Raw genomic sequence first — 20,677 nt, 5'->3', positions numbered from 1 at the left:
AAATGACGTGAACGTTATAAAGGTCCAGAAAAGATAGCAATTAATTTGCTGCCAGACATTCCATTCTAACTCTTCTTTTCCTCTGTACCTTTACTACAGACTCTTTGATCTCCTGTTCACCAGTGATACTGTATTATCATTTTTAATAGAGAAATTAGAAATACAATTCATTCTTTCCCCTAGCATTGCTGCTCAGCAGTTTTTTCTTTTTTTCTTTAAAAAAATTTTTTTTAATGTTTATTTATTTTTGAGGGAGAGAGAGAGCCAGAGTGTGAGCGGGGGAGGAGCAGAGAGAGAGAGGGGGAGACACAGAATCCGAAACAGGCTCCGGGCCCCGAGCTGTCAGCACAGAGCCCGACGCCGGGCTCGAACTCACGGACCGCGAGATCGTGACCTGAGCCGAAGTCAGACGCTTAACCGACTCAGCCACCCAGGCGCCCCCAGCAGCTTTTTCTGTTATTGGTACTTGGGGCACATAGCAAGTGCAGTTTCTAGGAGGTGTCCACGCTGTTTGTGTTGCTACAGGTTTGTGCCTGACAAACAGAGGAGTCCTGATAAGTTTTGTTTTGTTTTGTTTCGTTTCCATGCCAAAAAAGACGAAGCGTCACGCTGTGTTTATAACTTTGTATTTCACTTTACCGAAAGTGTTCCTGGAGAGAACCTCCGTTTTCACTAGACACGGAAAGGTACCAAATCCTCTGCGTACAATTTTACACACAGCTGACGCTTGGGAAAATGTTCTGGCAAGATTAGCTTCTGACTCCAGATATTTCAACAGGGGTGTTCCTCGGCTGCCCACAAATTTCCAGCGCCGAGCGCCGGAGGATGGGATCACGCTGCAGCCTGACCTCTACCTCCACCTTTGTGTCCCGAAGCCAAGACGGTTAGCTCTTTGGTGGAAGCCACTCCTCCCACGATGGCTCAAAGTGCCTCGCCTCGTCTTACCCCACCTGGCAGGAACTGCAAACCACGTGCATCTATTACGCTGAACCAGAACCCCCTCGACCCACGTCCTCCTTAGCCGGATGCCAGAACCTTCCTGCAGCTACCCTCACGTTGCCAATAGGAGAGGAAGCGGGGAGAGACGGTGGTCTTGTCCAAATGGGGCTAAGTTATCTTACTTCTGGAAATGTTACAGAAGCGTATGGCTTCTTGCAGGACCTTGGAGGGGCCCACGCCAGTGAGGGGCATGACGGCTAGCTTTCATCAGTGCCCCCTCCACGCCCGACTGCATCCATAGGTGAGTCCATGGTCCATGCGTTCTCATCAGGATAGCCAAGAAGGTGTTACCAACTATGTGGCACAAAATGGGTTCTGATGGGATTGAAAAGTACTGGTCTGGGTTTTGAAGAAGAGAAAGGGAACAGGTGAAGGTGAACGAGGTGCCTGGTACCAGGCAGGCTCCAGGGAAATCTTCCTTTCCTTCAAGAAAACCTGTGAGTATCGAGTGTCTGACCCAAAACTGGAACGTATGGTCTGACACGGGATGCGAGCAGCGGACTGAATATTGGAAACAGATGCGGCGTCAGAAAACTCAGGACATTTTGGTAGCCGTTCCTATAGGCCAACGTTTCTCATAGGATTTCTCAAGGATTTGCAAATTCTTTAAATGAGAAAACACGTACAGTTTTCATTGGTGATGCTCTGAACACGTAAAGTAAGTTACGGCTCATTCAGGTGACCATTTCACAAGTAAAATCGCCGCTTGATTTCAGCGCCCTCGTGTGCGTTTTTGTTTACAAGTCACAGCCACACCAGTGACTGTCAAGTCCTTTTGTACCCCTGAAAGTGGGTTAAAAAAGGGAAAAGTGGAAAGAAGATGCCCCCAGCACACGGACCCCCACAGAACGGGCTGCCGAAGACACAACCACCTTCTGTTTTCCTTGGGTTTGGCTAAATTGAACTGTAATCGACAGAGTGATTTGACATTTTTAAGCATCACCAAACGATCCCTACAGTAAGTCGAGTTATCTGTCACCTTGTCAAGCTGTTGCAGTTTCATGGACACTGCTCTGTGCTGTACGTTACATCCCCATGACTTACTTATTTCGCAACTGGTAGTTGACGCTTCTTAATCCCCGTCAGCTGTGTCAACCTCTCTGGTGACCACCTGTTTCTTTCCTGCATCTGTGAGTCTGTCTCTAACACAACCCTCTCTATCACAGCTCCTCCGACAGTCGTGTTGCAGAGAGATGTGTGAAGATCCTCTCTGCACACAACCCATGGGGCAACGGTTGATTCGAAAATACAAATAAATCATTTTTGTATATTCCCAATTCCAAAATTAGATTTATACCGATTTCTAATATATTTCAATATGGTCAAAATGTTCGTCTTTTACCATATGTTTTCACCCCTATGGGGATCTTGAGAAACTTCACAGAAGACCATGGGGGAGGGGAAGGGGAAAAAATAGTTACAAACAGAGAGGGAGGGAGGCAACCCGTAAGAGACTCTTCAATACAGAGAACAAACTGAGGGTTGGCGGGGGGTGGGGGAGAGGGAAATGGGTGATGGGCATTGAGGAGGGCACTTGTTGGGATGAGCACTGGGTGCTGTATGGAAACCAATTTGACGGTAAATTATATTAAGAAAATGTTCACCTCTAAGAGAAAAAGAGAACTATGCAGGATTATCACGGGCTCCTAGCAGTCAGCATTGAACATAGACTGCTGGTAGGGTTTTGGTGAATTATATGCTCTAATTTCCCAGAGTGAACAAAAAAATCTTGAAGTCGATTAATGTCATTTTGCACGACATGCTTTTCCAAACAGGCAGTCCCTGAAGCTGAATTATTATGACCATTAATGAGGTCATAGGAATGACTTAAATATAGATATAGACCGAATACTTGATCATCTTACCATGAAACCCCACACACAACATTTCGTTTTAGCACAAAAACATTATTCAGCCTATTATTTTCCTTTCTTTATTCAACAAACATTTATGTGCTAAGCCTTCTGTAATGTGCTGGTAATGCAAATGAGAACTAACTACATAGAGCAGATTTCTTCCCTCACGGAGTGAAGATCCTGTTGGAAAAGACAGACATGACACAAGTAAACAAATAAAATGGGAACAGCTTGTAATTAACGTTTGGAAGAAACAAATAACATTGCTGGACAGAATTACAGGGGTCATTTAGATAGGACGGTCAAGAAAAGGCCTTTCAAGAAAAGTGGTTTAGAGCATGACATAGAATGGACCAAGCAAAAAGCTATGGCAGGTTCAAAGTCCCCCAAACAAGAAGGAATTTAGAGAATTCCAAGAATCCAGAGAAGACGAGTGAGACTGAAGCACAATACAGTAGCTCAAAATATGATTAGACGTGTATATAGCGGCTGAGTGCGGCAAGTATCAGGATTTTATTTGCAGGGCAATGAAAAGCCATCAATCAAACTATGTGAACAAGGGAACACACACACACACACACACACACACAGAGGCATTTGTGTGTGTGTTCACCTTTAAACAGTTTTTAAAAACTAATTTCAAAATTTTTTTTTAATGTTTATTTATTTTTGACAGAGAAATAGAGCATGAACGGGGGAGGGGCAGAGAGCGAGGGGGACACAGATTCCGAAGCAGGCTCCAGGCTCCGAGCTGTCAGCACAGAGCCCGACATGGGGCTCGAACTCACAAACGGCAAGATCATGACCTGAGCCGAAGTCGGAAGCTCAACAGACCGAGCCACCCAGGCGTCCCACTTTTAAACAGTGTAATGGCAGGGCTCCCGGGTGGCTCAGTCGATTAAGCGTCCGACTTCAGCCCAGGTCATGATCTCACGGCTCATGAGTTCGAGCCCCACGTCGGGCTCTGTGCTGACAGTTCGGAACCTGGAGTCTGCTTCGGATTCTGTGTCTCTCTCTCCTTCTCTCTCTCTCTGCCCCTCCCTTGCTAGTGCTCTTTCTCCATCTCAAAAATAAATAAAGTAAAAAAAAAATCTTAAAAAAATAAACGGTTTGATGGCTTTTCGTCGAATATGAGAATGCACACATCTATGCACACACACACGCACATGCACACCGCAGCTGTGCATGATGAAGATTTGTCCAGTGGCAGCTGGGAGATGGTCAGGACGCAGTAGGACACCATGATAGATCAGCCTGCAGAGGGAGCAGTGCGGGTGAAGACGAGTTGACGGAGTTCAGGCATATGTTGGAAGTGGTATTAACAGGACTTGCTGACAGATTGGAGCATGAGGGAAGCATAAAATAGCATTCCCAAGTTTCTGTTTTTAATCACTGGGTAGACAGTGATACCACTCATTACATGGTGAAGACTGACGAAGTGCCAGATGTAGGGAGGAAAGTCAAGTGTTCTGGTTTGGAGATGCTTTAGTTTGAAGCGTTTCTGTGACAGCTACGTGTTTACGCTCAACAGGCAGTTCTAAGAGCTGGGAGACCAGAAGAAATGTCTGGACTAGAGACACAAAGTTGAAAATCACTGGCATATGTTTAAAGCCACTGGAGCAAGATGAAATCAGCCAAAGAGGGAGAAGGAGCCGCTGGGAAAAGAGAATGTCCCAGGACAGAGCCATGAGAAAGTCTGATATTTAGAGGATGGGGAGAAGGGGAAGATCCAGAAAGAGACCAGTAAGAAATGGCCAGTAAGGAAGCGCAGAGAACCATGTCACTAAAGGTGAGGAGTTGATTATATTGAATTTTATTGAGAGGTGAAGCAAGACAGTAGAATTATTCTTTGGATTTAACAATATGGAAAGTTCTGGAGCCTTAACAGTGGCAGTTTCAGGGGGACTGGTGTGTGTGGAAGGCAGTTTGAAGTGGGCTGGAAAGGAACTTGGGAGCGAGCATGCCTGTCTGAGTTTTGCTGTGTGACAACGATTCAGGAAGACACAGGGTCGAGAGAGGGTTTGCATTTTATGGGAGATGCTAGATCCTACTGTTAGCAGATAGGAATAATCCAGTAAGTGGAGACAGACAATGAGGGAAGGCAGAGTCAGGTAGTGGAAAGGGTGAAGTCCTTGAATCAGCAAAAAGGGGAGAAATGGTTTCCTTTCATTCAATTCACTTAAGAGTTCTTGAACATAACACCGGTGCTTCTGCTATCACGTCATATGCATTTATTTTAGCCAGTCCTTGCATTCTGCAAAAACACACACTAAAAATAACAAGTCTTTTGGGAAAAAAAATATCGTGGCAGGTCACGCAAAACCTATAACCAGAGCATTGACATAAACATTAGCATGTCTGTGAAATAAATTAAACCGTTTTAAGCAAATGTTAAATCTCTAATAAAGGAGTCCAATCAACAGTAGGTGTAGAACTTCATCTTCTTCAAAGGTAAAGGAAGGTTGATGGAAGGCGGTGACGAGGAGGAAACACACAAAAGCCATCGATAGGAGCGGACCGTCCGATAAAACGCTCAAGACAGACGCATGGTAAAACTAAGCCCCCTTCAGGCAAATGGTCTTCGTCCAGGGTCCTCCAGCCCCAGCTGTGCTCCACTGAGCTAGTAAGATCTCTGTCCGGCCGCTCTTCCTTGGTAGTAAACACGAACAGGCTGGGAACATTCTCCTGAGAACGAGCTTCCACACCATATTGACATGATTCCTGGGGTTACCAATAGAATATGGAACGTTTGCATTCCAGAAACATGTGCTGCATCAGCACAGAAACTGTAGTGCATTTCGCGTTAAGCAGCTTCTGTGTGCGTAGCAATACGCCAAGCACTGTGTAGGGCGCAAAAGTGTAAGAGAAGGGGTTTCCCCTCACCGTGTTGGACTTTGTCAAACTCCTGCTTTCCGTAGGCAGAAATAATAAAGGAGAGACTGGAATGTGTTGCAGTAAACATGATAAACATGGAAGAGCAACAATAATAATTGTTGATGCTTACGGAGCACGGGCTCCATGGCAGTGGCTTCCCCCGTTTGACACCCACAAGAACCCCATGGAGTGGTACTGGTAACATCCTTCTTTTTCACCAAGTAGAGGGGTCATACACGCAGCAAACGACAGAGCCAGGATTTGAAACTCAGAGGCCTGAACGGCTGGGTTCTTAAGTGGGGGGAAAGAAGGCATTCAGTGTGGTGTCCCGGTATTTTCCCCACAACATTTGGGATCGTTGAATCGTTCAGCCCATCTCCAACAAGCTGAGAACGCATGGCCATGTTTTGCCTTACAGCCGATGAAGCACTATTCTGGAAGAGCACCTAACGCTGGTGAGCTGCAGGAAAAGTCTGGGAAAAAGTGATTGGAGCTGGCAGAGCAGGTGCTGGGAGTTAGTGTGGTCACCATTTCACGTGGCAAGACCAAGCCTCTGTCCCATGGGTCGGACAGGCAAACAGAAGGTGATAGAGGCTTGAACCATCTTGCCCCATTGGGGCCATTGTTTGGGTGGGTGATGGGGACTCCGATGGCATGACGCTGTGGAGTGGGTTGCTTCCAATGACAGCCAAAGGAGGTGGAGCCTTAGATGGGCAGGCGGATGGGACAGAGACTCCTCTGAAAACCCTACGAAGGCCCTTCTCTGAGAGCACCTGCATTTGGCTAACCAACAGAGAAGAAAGAACCAGTCAATGTTGACAAGATAGTGACAACTAACAAAAAAGAGGACCTCACCACCAGCATCCCTCCACTTACGAGGTGGTAGTTGTGTGCAGGAACAGCAGTTACGACAAAGGCAGGAGCGACCGCGCCTACACTGTGGGTGACCGTTGTCTCATTCCGCCCTCTCCCCTCTCCCCCCAACAACGAGGGGCTGGTGCTAGAAAGAGCAAGGGGTATGGGTGGCGAGGTCACCATCCTTCACCTCCCAACACACCTCAAGCCACTGAAGCCACAAACCCTGTTCCATTCTTGGGCAGCAGGGTAGGTGTGGGGGGTGGGGCACGGTTAGGTAGAGGAGGAGGCATGATGGAAACTGGAGGGAATTTCAGTTAGAAGATAAAATTAAAATTTGAAAACACAGGATTGTGTGTAGTAACTCCAATGAGTCTGTGTTAGTAACGCAAAGTGATGAAAAGTTTATGAAATTGGTGTAAGATGTCATTAAGGGAGCATGCTGTCCAGCAGGAATTGAGCCACAGGAGTGGTTATTGAAAAAAAAAAAAAGTTAACAATTTCATGTTTATATCTCACAAGTTGAGACTCCTTTCAAAACAGTTGTGTCCGTGAAGTGGAAAGGTTGGACCACATGAGCCGCAAGGTCCTCTGCACGTCTAACATCCAAGCATTTGCTGGCAGTCGGGACCGGAGGAGTTCAGGCAGCTCAGTTACATGGACGGTGTCGCCCTGTGGTGTTTGGCAAAAGGCAGTGGCTGCCGCTGCCTGGCCGACGAGTCCTCGGTTCTCTCCGGTCCGCCAGGTGGTAGTTCAGGACGTGTCGTAACCTCACCTTCTGTGATCTTGTCTCACACTGGCAGAGGTGAAAGGAAAAAGCAGGAGGCGGTGATAGATGTGAAAGTGGAAGTGACTGGAAGGATGCGGTTGAAAGCACAGTACAAGAAGGAAGGTAGGATTGATGGTAACCATGGGGTGTCTGGTAGAAGAAGTGACTCGGGGGACAGATGGTACCTTCGGGCTCCTAATCGGTTTTATCCTAGGTCCCATGGTAGGGGGAACTATCATACGACTTTAAAATAGGAAAGCACTTGGGGCGCCTGGGTGGCGCAGTCGGTTAGGCGTCCGACTTCAGCCAGGTCACGATCTCGCAGTCTGTGAGTTCGAGCCCCGCGTCGGGCTCTGGGCTGATGGCTCGGAGCCTGGAGCCTGTTTCCGATTCTGTGTCTCCCTCTCTCTCTCTGCCCCTCCCCCATTCATGCTCTGTCTCTCTCTGTCCCAAAAATGAATAAACGTTGAAAAAAAAAATTTATAAAATAGGAAAGCACCTTAGAGATAATCAATTTAAAGTCCTCGTGTTAGGGAGCGAGAAACCGAGCCACAGAACGTGGTTTGTGTGAGTTTGTGTGGCTAGCTAAGACATTAATCGGAGGCAAACACAGGACAAAATTATGAGGCTTCGTTTGTTTGTTTGTTTTGACTGAAGATTCAGACTGAGGAAAGTATGAGAGACCCAGTGCTCCTAAGGACTGTCCTCGTCCAGTGTGGGGAGAAATATACTGAAGAAATGAGCTGAGCTAAAGCATCCCAGGTAATAGCAAGACGGAGTCAGAGGGATGTGATAAAGCGAGCACGGGCGGCTAATTTGTGTATCTAGGTTAATCACAGACCGAAATGATAGCGGGGCAGTTGGCTCTCAATCTGGAGTTCGGTGAATCGCCACATTAAATGACACTCACCCGCAGCCCTGCCAAACAGACTGGCAGATGTGTACCTTTCCCTACGTGACTGTGGCTGGCGAGCTTCTCTTTAGGAGAAACCCCAGCATGTAGAAGTGTCACTGAATCAGGGCTGAGGAGAGTTCCAGGACTGGCAGTGATTCACAGCCCTGAATGCATCCAAATGATCAGGGAGGGGAACCGAGAATAGCCCCGCGAATTCGCTCGTTCGAAAATCTTGGTGTCGCCCCCATCATCCGGAGTTTGTGTCTCAGCCTCGCAAACTTCAGACCTCAGTGGCAAACTCTACAAAGCTGACCAGTCTCTGGGACGTCACTCAAACTCACTAGATGACCCCGAATGCGAATTCGTCCATTCTTTGCGGTACTTTGTGGCTTTTGCTTCCTGGTGGATAGAAGTGACTAGTATATTAAAATGCATGCCAGAAGATTTCTTGTTGTTCCCATATTACTCTGTTCCTACCCTATCAAAGAACGTGTCACAATAGATGAACAGCACATCTTTTTTGTCTGGTTCCTCATCACATACCATGTGTGTTTGATTCGTTCTCTTTACGTGGTGTTCAGCACAGCTCAGGGCACGTGTAGGTTTTCAGTAAATATTTATTAGAGCTCATTGATTACTTCTATCATGATATTGCAGTCTAAGAAATTATCCTTCTCTTCCTTGGAGACAATTTTCTAAAAAATAAAAAAAAAATCTCTCGAAGAGCATTGGGTGCATGCTCAACCCCTGTGTCTCCAATTGTTCATCCCTGGTGGGAACTATGACTCTCATCTTGGCCTCTGTGCGAAGGAAAACCAGCACGCAAGAGTTTCCTCTTCGATTCGTTCCTATGGTAATACCGTCAAGTGTTTTCTTTGATGACTGATGGCTTGCCAGGTCTGCTGAGATATATGGAGTGTGGGCAAGATACAGCCTCCGATTCCCCTTCTGTTATTAAAACCACAGGGTACTTCACTACACATTTAACTAACTGGAAAGACAGGATAAGCAAGTCAGTAAGTGAGGGGCACCTGGGTGGCACCTGGGTGGCTCAGTCGGTTAAGCGACCGACTTCTGCTCAGGTCACGATCTCACGGTTTGTGAGCTCGAGCCCCACGTCGGGCTCTGTGCTGACAGCTAGGAGCCTGGAACCTGCTTTGGATTCTGCGTCTCCCTCTCTCTCTGCCCCTCTCCTGCTCACGCTCTGTGTCTCTCTGTCTCTCAATAATAAATAAACATTAAAAAATTTTTTTTGAAAAAAAAAAGAAAGCCAATAAATGAAAAGGAAGGTGACGTTCATCGTGCTGCCTGGCTCTGACCTGTAGGTGCCCTTCACCCCGGGCACACATCACCTCGCTGAAGAAGAGTCTCCTCTGACCTGCCTTTCAGGGTGTCTTTGTGGCAGAAACTCCAGCTCTTCCAGAAACCACGAGGAGTTTGATCTTCTATGACACGTCCATGGCTGTGTGCGTGGATTATTCTGAAGTGTGCTACTCAGACCTTGGGGTGAATGAGAGGGTGTACACCATCCTTTTCTCCCTTGGATCCATCACCGACCCCTTGTTTCTGGAGCTTTTGTTTCTTCTGCTCAGAGAATCGTTTGTGGGTCTGCTTCCGTTCGCAGACACCACTCCTACCTTCGCGCTATACCCCATCTCACGCGTCAGCTGAGGTGACACGGGCTGGCTGCGCTAGGTCTGTGTGTGGTCCTGCATTGCCCACATGTCAAAAGGGAATCCCTCCCCTCCTACCACCTCCCCCCCCACACCGGATATAACGGAACACGCACTAGACTCCGATTAGGGGGTCCAAGTTGGGATTCTATTTCTACCCAGTCCTACCTCACTCACTGCCCTAATGGACGAGAAGAAACTTCCATACACAAACAGTTTCACAGAATAAATGTAAGAGAAGTGACGTGACGAGGAAAGCACTGTTGGCAACTTCTAATAAAAAATTGATTTAGACAAAAGTCATCAAAAGATGAAATGATAAAATATTGATGGGATCGATTTGAATAGAGCACCGGGCTGTTGCTCCCTGAAATGCTGATCAATTTTGCATTGCTTACGGTGGCATACCAAATAGTTATGTGCCTTGTGGTTGGGCAGTCAGATAAATGTAGGATGCCTCGCTCAATTTGAATATCAGATAAAGAAGGAATCATTTTCAGGGTAGATATGTCTCATGCAATATTTGGGACATACTTATCCTAAAAAACTATTTGTTGTTTATTTAAAATCCAAATTTAACTAGGTATCCTCTATTTTTATTCGTTAACCTGGTAACTCTACTTGATGTAATGCAAAGCTGTGTGCGTGTGTGTGTATAGTTTAATAGACATATAATGTATATATAAAGTGTAATATAGTATAACGCAGTTTATGGTATATATATTTTAATACAGTTTGTGTCATTTAATAAGGTTCACCCCATTCAGCCTTTAGAACTGACTTCCAATTTACAGGCAATACAGGGCATAGAGAAACAAATGATACGATGTGTCAATGATATCCTGAAGGTGAGATTGTGACCTGGTTTTTATTTTTATTTTTATTTTTTTTAAATGAAAGGAAATGTTTCTTTTTTTTTTTTTAACGTTTATTTATTTTTAGAGAAAAAGAGAGACAATCCCGAGCAGGCTCTGCACTGTCAGCAGGGAGCCTGATGTGGGACTTGAACTCATGAATCTTGAGATCTTGACTTAAGCTGAAATCAAGAGTCAGACGTTTAACAACTGAGCCACCCAGGCATCCCTGACCTGCTTTTTGAACATGTCAATGAAATGGAAAAAACTGGGTAGGGGATGATGGAATGCTCTAGACCACAGATGCTCAACGAAGGATGGTTTTGCCCCTCAGCAGGTATTTGGCAATACTTAGAGGTGTTTTGGTCTCCCCCAGTATGCTGCAGGGAGGGGAGACGATGCTGAGGGCATCTAGTGGGCAGAGGCCAGGAAAGCTGCTAACCATCTCATAACACGTGGGACACCCCCACCCCCACCGCACCGCACTAAATATCGGGCCCCAGATGACCTGCTTCGGACTCTGTGTCTCCCTCTCTCTCTCTGCCCCTTCCCCATTCACGCTCTTTCTCTCTCTCAAAAGTAAATAAACATTAAAAAAAATTTTTAATTAAGGGGGCTCCTGGGTGGCTCAGTCGGTTAAGCCTCCGACTTTGGCTCAGGTCATGATTTTGTGGGTTCCGGGGTTCGAGCCCTGCATCGGGCTCTGTGCTGACAGCTCAGAGCTTGGAACTGCTTCCGATTCTGTATCTCCTTCTCTTTCTGCCCTCCCCCACTTGTGCTCTGTCTCTATCAAAAACAAATTAAAAAATTAAAAAAAATTTTTTTTAAATGATAGGGTACAATAATGCTTATTTACATGGGAAAGGCTCACAATACATCACTGAGAGAAAAAACGAGCCAGATAGAAGGAAGTTTGCACAGCATGACCTCATAGAATTGAAAGGGAGAAAGAGCTACAAAAATAACAGTCATTCTGCTTCTGCTGTAAACAGAAGGGTGTGTGTGTAAACAGATACACACATATGAACGCAGAGAGAAGCAATTAGAGGGTTAGTCATCAAAATATTAATAGTGTTGGTATTTCTAAGTTGGAGATCATCGTAAGTGATTTATATGGTTTTTTCCCCTCTTTTCTGTGTTTTCTATGATGAACATCCATGACTTTTTTCATCAGAGTGGAAACAGGATTGTTTTGGAAAGGAAGGTCTTGGTCTGGGTTGAAGGACGGAAAGACAGCAATCCCTTTCTGCAGCACAGAGCTGAAATGGCTCCTCAGACATCTCCCATGCCTCCAGAGAACCTTGATGGAGACGGTCATGCTGAGCCAGAAAGTAAATGAACCGGAGAGCAGATCTGCTGTGTCATTCTCTCCCCAGCAAGATCCAAGAATGAACCAACGGGAGCACAAGGAATGGGCCTGACAGAAGCCTCTGCCCTTTCCAAGTGTGGGAGCTGGGTCTCCCTCGATGGGAATTAGGCTGGGATGTATGTCCAGTGAGCCTTAAGGAAAGTGGCTATGGGCTGAAGCCGGACAAGACAAGACCTGGCCGCCATACCCCTCTGCTTGCCCCAGTCGTGTTTGGATATGTTTCAAGAGGCTGTCTGTTCTCTAGTCCTGAGAAACTAGAATGTAGGGTCTTTTCTTTGTAAGCTCATCCAGTATTCCCATGGGTCACTTAATGGAACTCAACGCACTTAGTTCCTGAAACCCCAACAATCCCCAACAATGAGTCAACAGATGAAAACATCTCCCTCATCTGCTACCCAAGTTCCTAACGAAACTCTCGAGACAAAGCCCTAGGGCTCTCCCATCCCTATCTCTTGGTACCTCAGAGAGAATTTCAAAAGGATGGTCCCAGGAGACTTGGGGCAAGGGAATTGCTTTTCTTGGGGCTGATAAATATCCAAAGCTCTAAAGTCTGGAGTTTATGAGATTGAATTTTTTTTCCTGGGCCATTTCCCAAGCCAAAGGAATCACTGTCCTCAGCTTCAAGCAACATGGCAATCATTTGAGGTTTTCTCTGATACTAGAGAAGCCTGAATTTTCCTCGCTTTGTACATTTTAGCTTCCCTGGTACATGGCTCTTGAACACAAGGTGTTTTTACTGGCTTCCTTTGAATAGATTCATCCCTTTCAATGACTTTTAAAAAATCACTGTCTGGAAAGTGATTCCTTCTTCCTTTCGCCGAGGTCAGAAGCAGTGAGTGGCTGCGGGTGGGACTTAAGTGAAAATGGAGTGAGTGCCATGTGTGTTTTCTAACTTGTTATTATTTTCCAGGTTTTTCATTATCTTTTGACTGTATTGATTCTCATGCCACTAATATTATCTTTTCTTCATGCTGATCTTGCTGTGGTGATGGATTCAAGGACATGATAGAGGACATGACAGTAATCTTCCACTATCGGGCTGAAAAGGAAACAGAAGGTGAGATATTGTAGGGAGGTGGCACATTGCAGGGACACAGACATTGAGTCAAGAGAAAGTGATAGTATCTAAGAATTAAGGCCACTCAAAAATAGAATTGATGATAGTATATCTACGTGGATCTGTATAGTCGGGGAGGGTGCACCGCTGGTAACGAAGATTGGGATAGATCGACTCCACTGTTATGAAGAATATTCAAGGTATAATATTAAGTGAAAGAATTGGTATGCGCAGTTTAATTTCTTTGGGTAAAATTGAAATGACATGGAAATACGCACAATGGTACTTAAAACTTTCTAGACAAAATTTATTTTATTTTTTAAATCTTTTTTAAAATAAATATTTTTTTTGAGAGAGAGAGAGCACACACAAGCAGGAGAGGGTCAGAGAGAGAGAGGGAGAGAGACTCTCAAGCAGGCTCCGTGCTGTCAGCCCAGAGCCCAACGCAGGGCTCGAACTCAAGGAACCGTGAGATCATGGCCTGAGCCGAAATCAAGAGTCGGCTGGGCTGCTTAATCAACTGAGCCACCCAGGCGTCCCTAGATGGAAATTTTAAAAAGAAACAAACATGAATCATGTATACCCCTGGACCAGAAAATGCAAAGCACAGAAGGGGAAAACTAACTTTCTCATTTATACCCTTTGTACAGATGGCAGTTTTTCCCCTGAAGCATTTTTATAATACAAAAAACCTAGTTTTATTTTTTTGAGTAAATTTAGTATCTTAAAAAAAAAAGAGTGGATGCTAACTTGTAAGATAATGAATTTCCAATCAGTGGAAGCACTGAAGCAGAATTTGGGGAAATATTTGTGAGGAATACTTGCTTTTAAAATTACCTCCTGATGCTAAGGTCCCATGATTCCGTTATATTAAAGGACTTAACGCCACCAAGCACATGCATTTTCCCAGCTTGCTTCCCCCTGGGAAGACTTGAATAATGAAATGGATAAGATTAACCCATTGTCCAGGATTGCTTGTCAGGTGGAAGCAGAATATGATTTCTCTGGAAGGAAATATTTGACTTTTTTCAGCATGGAGGGATGTTTTTGGCTAAAGATCCAGAACCCAAGAAAACAGAAAGTGCTGTAAAGTGTTGCTCTTCTCAGTGATATGGATTCCACAGAGGTAGGCTGCCATTTTGTTTCTGCTGTCATGAGCTTACTATCCTCGTTAACACTCATCAGGTCTTTACCGTCTGGATGAGTCCTTGTTTTCCTGAGGGGGTAATGAGAGAAGAGATGACATTCCAGGGATGCACAAGCTCAGTTCAGTCTTTTCTCTTCTCTACCTCACTTACCTTCTTATCCCCCTTAGCGGAGGTAGGATTGGCTTTCCAGTTGCCTAAGATTGGGGTTTCACCTTGTTCAGTAACACATCATGAATCTCAGTTAAATAGCAGTGGTTAAAGACTAGCCTAGCACTACCTCTCAAAGGAAAATGAACACATACTTTGCTCTCCACTTTCCCCTGTATTTTGCAAATACTTTATATTTTCCTGTTCTTCAAAAATCGGTAGTAAGGAAATTCCAAAATCTGCCCTTACTTGGCTGCTTGCATCCCACGGTGGTGATAGTCAGAATTGATCCTGCCTTTTTTTTTTTTTTTTTAACATTACTCTCTGTTTTAAATTTTTTTTAAGTTTATTTATTTTTAGACTGAGAATGAGAACACAAGTGGGTGAGGGACAGAGAGAAGGAGAGGCAGAATCCCAAGCAGGTTCCCTGCCATCAGCACAGAGCCTGATGGAGGGCTCAAACTCACAAGCTGTAAGATTGGCCGAGATCAAGGGTTGGACGCTTAACTGACTACACCACCCAGGCACCCCAGATCCTGCCTTTATTTAAAATTTCAATATTTGGATCATCATGGATTTTTGCTTAATTAGCTTTTTAAAACAATATTGCATTAAAATTGTCTTCATCTTGGGGCGCCTGGGTGGCTCAGTCAGTTAAGTGTCTGACTTTGGTTCAGGTCATGACCTCGCCGTTTGTGAGTTCGAGCCCTGCATCGGGCTCTGTGCTGACAGCTCAGAGCCTGGAGCCTGCTTCAGATTCTGTGTCTCCCTCTTTCTGCTCCTTCCCCGCTCGCTCTCTGTCTTGCTCCAAAATAAATAAATGCTAAAAATTTTTTTTTTAAATTATCTTCATCTTGATTGCTGAGTATTTTTGGTGCTCCCTTACATTTTGTGCCCGAGATGAGTGCCTCATGTACCACATTTCACTTCCAGCACTGTCCAAAAAGGTTTTTTTTTACCAACTACAATCTTTCTTTAAAAACCGAAGGTGGGCACCTGGGTGGCTCAGTGGGTTAAGCGGTTAAGTGACTCTTGGTTTCGGCTCAGGTCATGGTCTCAAGGTTTTGTGCATTTGAGCCCTGGGTCTGGCTCTGCACTGGCAGCAAGGAGCCTGCTTGGGATTCTCCCTCTCCCTCAAAATAAATAAATATACTTAAAAAAATAATTAAAAATAAAAAAAAATTTAATGAAGTTAATCTCCTCTGGATCTGGCTGTTGGGTGCCCAAATTTCTATGAAGTGCCTGTTCAGAGACCAACTTAGTCTCATGTGAGACTGTCAGCTTTCTCTTCTCTAGGGTCTGTTAACCCACTTTTACCTTTTCTCCTCAATCTTCTGCGCAACCTCATTGTAGGGTCTCCCTGGAAGAAGAATTGAACAATTAGCAAATTTTTTGGTATGTTTAGAAGAGAAACTGTTAAGAAGAAAATCTGGATTATAATGGAGAGTATAAAAAGAAAAATAATTTGAGATTCTCCATTTACTATCCAGAAAAAATATTTTTAGCATTTTGGTATATTTACTTCCAACCCATTTTTAGTGGCATGTGTACCATTCCATAGGTTTCCTTTCTTTATTCCTTCTTTTTTCTTTTCTTTTTCTTTTTGAAAAATTATGGACTGCCTATCTTTCTTTTTCTTTCTTTCTTTCTTTCTTTCTTTCTTTCTTTCTTTCTTTCTTTCTTTCTATCTATCTATTGTATAGACATGTATATTATGTGTGCACTTATTAGACATGTATTTGTTGCATAATTCCTATCAGATGGATATATTATAATTCATTCTTCATTTATTTGTATTGTTTTTCATATTATTATAAATAATCTCCTAAAAGCTTCTTACACATATATCCTGATATGTATCTGTGATTATTTCTTTAAAATAAATAATTGGAAGTAGAAGTATTAAGTCAAAGCGAATGGACACTCATTGTCGCTAATATGCTAATATTCCATTTACTTACCAAGGAAAACATCCCAAAATTTTTTCTAGTTTCCCAATGTTTTCCAGATTTTCCATTTTCTCCCCCATGCAAACTCATTCCCAGAGTGAGGAAAATGCATTTGCTCTTTCCAATAAGATATCTGGAAAAAAAACAGTCTTCTTTCTCACCTGTTTTGTAGCCATGAGGCTACTTTGGGCACTTGTGGGATAGGACAAATCACATTGTCTTTCAAATGGGAAGATTGGGTCTATGATGTACTAATTTGGGACAAACCACTGAACCCTAAGTGTCTTAGATGCTCCATCTGCAAAATGGGAATAATAGTTATCTAATATATGAGATTGATATGCCATTAAATAATACACACAAAACCTCTTTATAAACTAGAAAGTGCCATAAGGGACCATTCTTGTCTTCTATTATTATTAGCATTTTACTACTCTTTTTTAAAATACTGGTCTCTAAAATTCCCCAGATAGGGAATAGGGAGAGAATGCAAACTGGTTTCTTCAAAGGTCCCCAGTTTATAATTCTGAAGGAATTAGAAAAGAGAGGCTCGGCATCTACTCATGAGTCAGCCTACCCGTGAAAATTCACAGCCAAGCACAAGCTGGAAAACACGCAAATACACACGGGACTCCAGAACCAGTTAGGGAACAACACGTAGCGACTGACCTACAGTGGGCGGGTGCCCATCGGCAGGGCCCGGCTCCGTCCATGCTGAAGAAACAGGGGAATGTGTCTGGTTGAAAACTCCCGTCGGGAGGCAGTCAGGTCTGAAGCTGTTGAATGATTTGTGAAAAGATGCAGACAAGCGCAACAGGGACAAAGCAAACGCTCGGACCCCTCGGAGCAGAGAGCGATGTCCCACTTGGCAACGCAGAAGCTAAGACCTTGAAGAAGATGGTCGAAATTGTGGCTTCGACGAGGTAGAAGAGGTTGACAGATTTGTTTCAGGTAAACAAAAATCTGAGGTTGTAATTCACGAGAAAGTTCGTCTCAAGTTGATGAGTTTTCTATTCCTTTAGCTCCAGCTCCCTCCGAACACCAAACTAGGACACCTCTTCCAAACTTGCCCTGGGTGTTTTCCGCCTCTCACCTACAGGCGCAGGAGGCCCCATTAACCTGGCACATCTGACGGGTGGGTCCTTGTTGCCCCTTCTTCTAGTCCTGAGCGGGCGCTGGGTGCTGGCCCGGTCTGACTGACTGAGTCTCCACCCCTTAGACACAGCATTCATCGATGAAGAGAGAGAACCATACCGCGGTGGGTGAATTTGTTCTCCAGGGGTTTTCCAGCTTTCGTGAACACAAGATCATCCTCTTTGTGATATTTCTTACCTTGTACCTTTTAACTCTGGCCGGCAACGTCGTCATCGTGACCATCATTAGCGTGGATCGTCACCTCCACACGCCCATGTACTTCTTCCTGAGCATGCTGTCCGCTTCAGAGACCGTATATACACTCGTCATTATACCCAAAATGCTCTGTAACCTTGTAGGCCTGAGTCAGCCCATCTCCTTGGCTGGCTGTGCCACCCAGATGTTCTTCTTCATCACCTTGGCCATCAACAACTGCTTCCTGCTCACGGCGATGGGGTACGACCGCTACGTGGCCATCTGCAACCCCTTGAGGTACACGGTCATCATGAACAAGAGGGTGTGTGCCCTGCTCGTATCAGGGGCTTGCAGTATTGGGCTGTTTGTGGCCATAACTCAGATTTCCTCTGTATTCAGACTGCCCTTTTGTGACAGAGAGGTGGCCCACTATTTCTGTGACATCCGCCCAGTTATGAAACTCTCCTGTGCTGATACCACTCTACATGACATAATTAATTTTATCATCAGCTCACTCGTTATCGTGGTTCCCATGGGCCTGGTCTTCATCTCCTACGTCCTCATCGTCTCCACCATCCTCAAGATCCCCTCCGCCCGGGGCCGGAAGAAGGCCTTCGCCACCTGCGCCTCTCACCTCACGGTGGTCGTCGTCCACTATGGCTGTGCCTCCGTCGCCTACCTCAAGCCCAAGTCGGAGAACACCAGGGATCAGGACCAGCTGATCTCGGTGACCTACACCGTCATCACCCCCCTGCTGAACCCAGTGGTGTATACCCTGAGGAACAAGGAGGTCAAGGATGCTCTTCACCGTGCTATTCGCAAAAACCCTCTTGCTTAGGATCTATGGCAGTTTGCCTGTCGTCTTCTGAGTATTTCATAATCTCAAAAAAAAAAATTGGATTTATTCTCTACCCAGAAAAAGTTGCAGGATGTGGTGGTGGCTTCAGTGAGGAGTCTAGAGTTGCCCTGACTTGAAGTTCATTTTCATCATCATGGTCCCATGTCTTCTACTAATCTCGGAGGTTACCTCCAGAGGCACTGCTTGGAAGGTGGAGAGCTGGTCGGGAACGACAACGTAGAGGGTGGCTCATCATTACCGGTTTGCTGATGGCAGGAAACTGGGCTGTATAATACCTCTTTGGAGTGAGGGGTTGAGAGAGCCGCCTGAATGCCAGGCAGATCCTGAGCTCTGGAACATTGAGAGAGCATGGCTGGTGCACAGGATGTGCTGGAAACACAGTCATAACTACGTTCCCACTTCTCATCACTTTTCCTCTGCTCAGTGACAAGAGTAACAGACCGTGACATTCCAGAAGAAATATCCTCTGCCTTAACATGCTCACCTGTCTTGGAGACCCATGAGATTTCTTCCGGTTCTACTGAAGCTTGCACTAGAGCTGTCTCCTTGGTGAGTCTCGTATATCCACATGTGCGTAAGGAGGCTGACCCATCCAGCCACCGCATTCCACCGCCTGTGAAGTGACACGTATGTGCCGCATTCACGAGTGTGGGGCTCTCTGAAGACCTCTTTGGGGAACTAAATGTATCAGCTCCACTTCCCAACTCACTTTGGCTATCTCGGATCTGGGTAATTAGCATGTGTGAAGCCTGAGCAGAAACATGTGTCTTGCCTTCCCTTCCTCATTTCTGCATGGCTGAATTCATTGTCCGTCAACAGTTGGGTGCCTACTTCCTCAGTGTGATCACTTGTCCAGATGCAGTCTGGATACCTCCAAGTTCCTATCACTACGGCCTTCTGAAGGGGGACATTGTACTGATTTGTAAGAAAGGTGTAAGGTTTTAGGGATATTTGGCCTCGTGTGGAAAAGGGGCAGAACTTGCCAGATGTCTTCCTGTCTGTAAAAGGGTGACATTAAATGATCATCATTAGCCAGATTGGGGAATCTGCCAATTCACCTGCCAGCCTTCTCCTGCTCCAGGGCAGTCCAAGTGGTGGCTCCCTGGTGGTCTAGTGGTTAGGATTCGGTCTCAAGGGCAGTCCAAGTGTCCCTACTGAGGATGGGTTGAGAGTGTATGTCCGACAGGCAGCTCGGGGAACCCTAATGGTAGAGGAGCCAAGAAGGGAGATCCTCATATTTACAGAGCATTACCTGAAAGAGTGAAAGCTTTGCCTCCTCGCTGCAGCTGCCTTATCTTTGGCCTTATCTGGCTTCCCTGAGAACACCATGGAATCCCATCTGGGCCATGAGGTTCAAGGAAAACACTCTCATGGGTCTGCTTCTCAGAAAGCCCCACTGGAGATCCTCTCTTTGGGGGTCCTGCTCACTGTAGCAGGCCCATTCCCTAAAGCTGTACCCAACAGTCGACTCATTTTTATAGATCTCTGAATTTTTGCACATATTCTCCCTGCCAGGATGTTCCACAACTGTCCAGGGCTTTATAAGATTGGTGCCCATATTGAAAACAGTGGGTTCCCCTGAGTTCCTATAGTTCGATGCTGCAGAAAACTATGGGGTGATTTTCCCAAAGTAATGTTTGCAACAATAAAGAGTATGTGTGAAAGGTATACCCATCCTTTGTCTTTTTTTTAAAAAAAAAATGTAGTTTAAGGGTGCCTGAGTGGCTCAGTCGGTTAAGCATCCAACGCTTGATTTCAGTTCAGGTCATGATCTCACAGTTCATGGGCTTGAGTCCTGCGTTGGGCTCCTTGCTGTCAGTGCAGAGCATGCTGGGGATTCTGTCTCTTTCCCTCTCTCTCTGCCCCTCCCCTGCTCTCTCTCTCTCTCTCTCAAATAAATAAACTTTAAAAAAAATTGAATGAAAAATAAAATGTGGTTTATACCATTATAACAAGCCGGAAAAAAAAAATTAAGCCAACGCATTTAATTTCAAAGAGAATGTGTGACTAATTCTCACCCAACACAAATCATGTCTGAACAGAG

The 20,677-nt window shown here is 45.2% G+C and overlaps 1 protein-coding gene across 1 annotated transcript; it reads left to right on the top strand.

The window, feature by feature from the left end:
• Positions 1–16,939: 16,939 nt before the first annotated feature.
• On the top strand, positions 16,940–20,301 carry LOC123585092 (olfactory receptor 10J1-like). The gene has a single exon (XM_045452893.1). The coding sequence runs from the start codon at positions 17,680–17,682 to the stop codon at positions 18,610–18,612; it is 933 nt and encodes a 310-aa protein (XP_045308849.1). The 5' UTR covers positions 16,940–17,679; the 3' UTR covers positions 18,613–20,301.
• The last annotated feature ends 376 nt before the right edge of the window (positions 20,302–20,677 follow it).

The sequence above is a fragment of the Leopardus geoffroyi genome, chromosome C3, assembly GCF_018350155.1.
Source record: "Leopardus geoffroyi isolate Oge1 chromosome C3, O.geoffroyi_Oge1_pat1.0, whole genome shotgun sequence".
NCBI classification, from domain to species: Eukaryota; Metazoa; Chordata; class Mammalia; order Carnivora; family Felidae; genus Leopardus; species Leopardus geoffroyi.
The sequence above is the reverse complement of the archived record's forward strand: the minus strand, read 5'-3'. Positions and strand labels throughout refer to the sequence as shown.

Bases quoted from the DNA above. Each gene is read 5' to 3' on its own strand.
- LOC123585092 (XM_045452893.1), top strand. From the start codon at position 17,680: ATGAAGAGAGAGAACCATACCGCGGTGGGTGAATTTGTTCTCCAGGGG.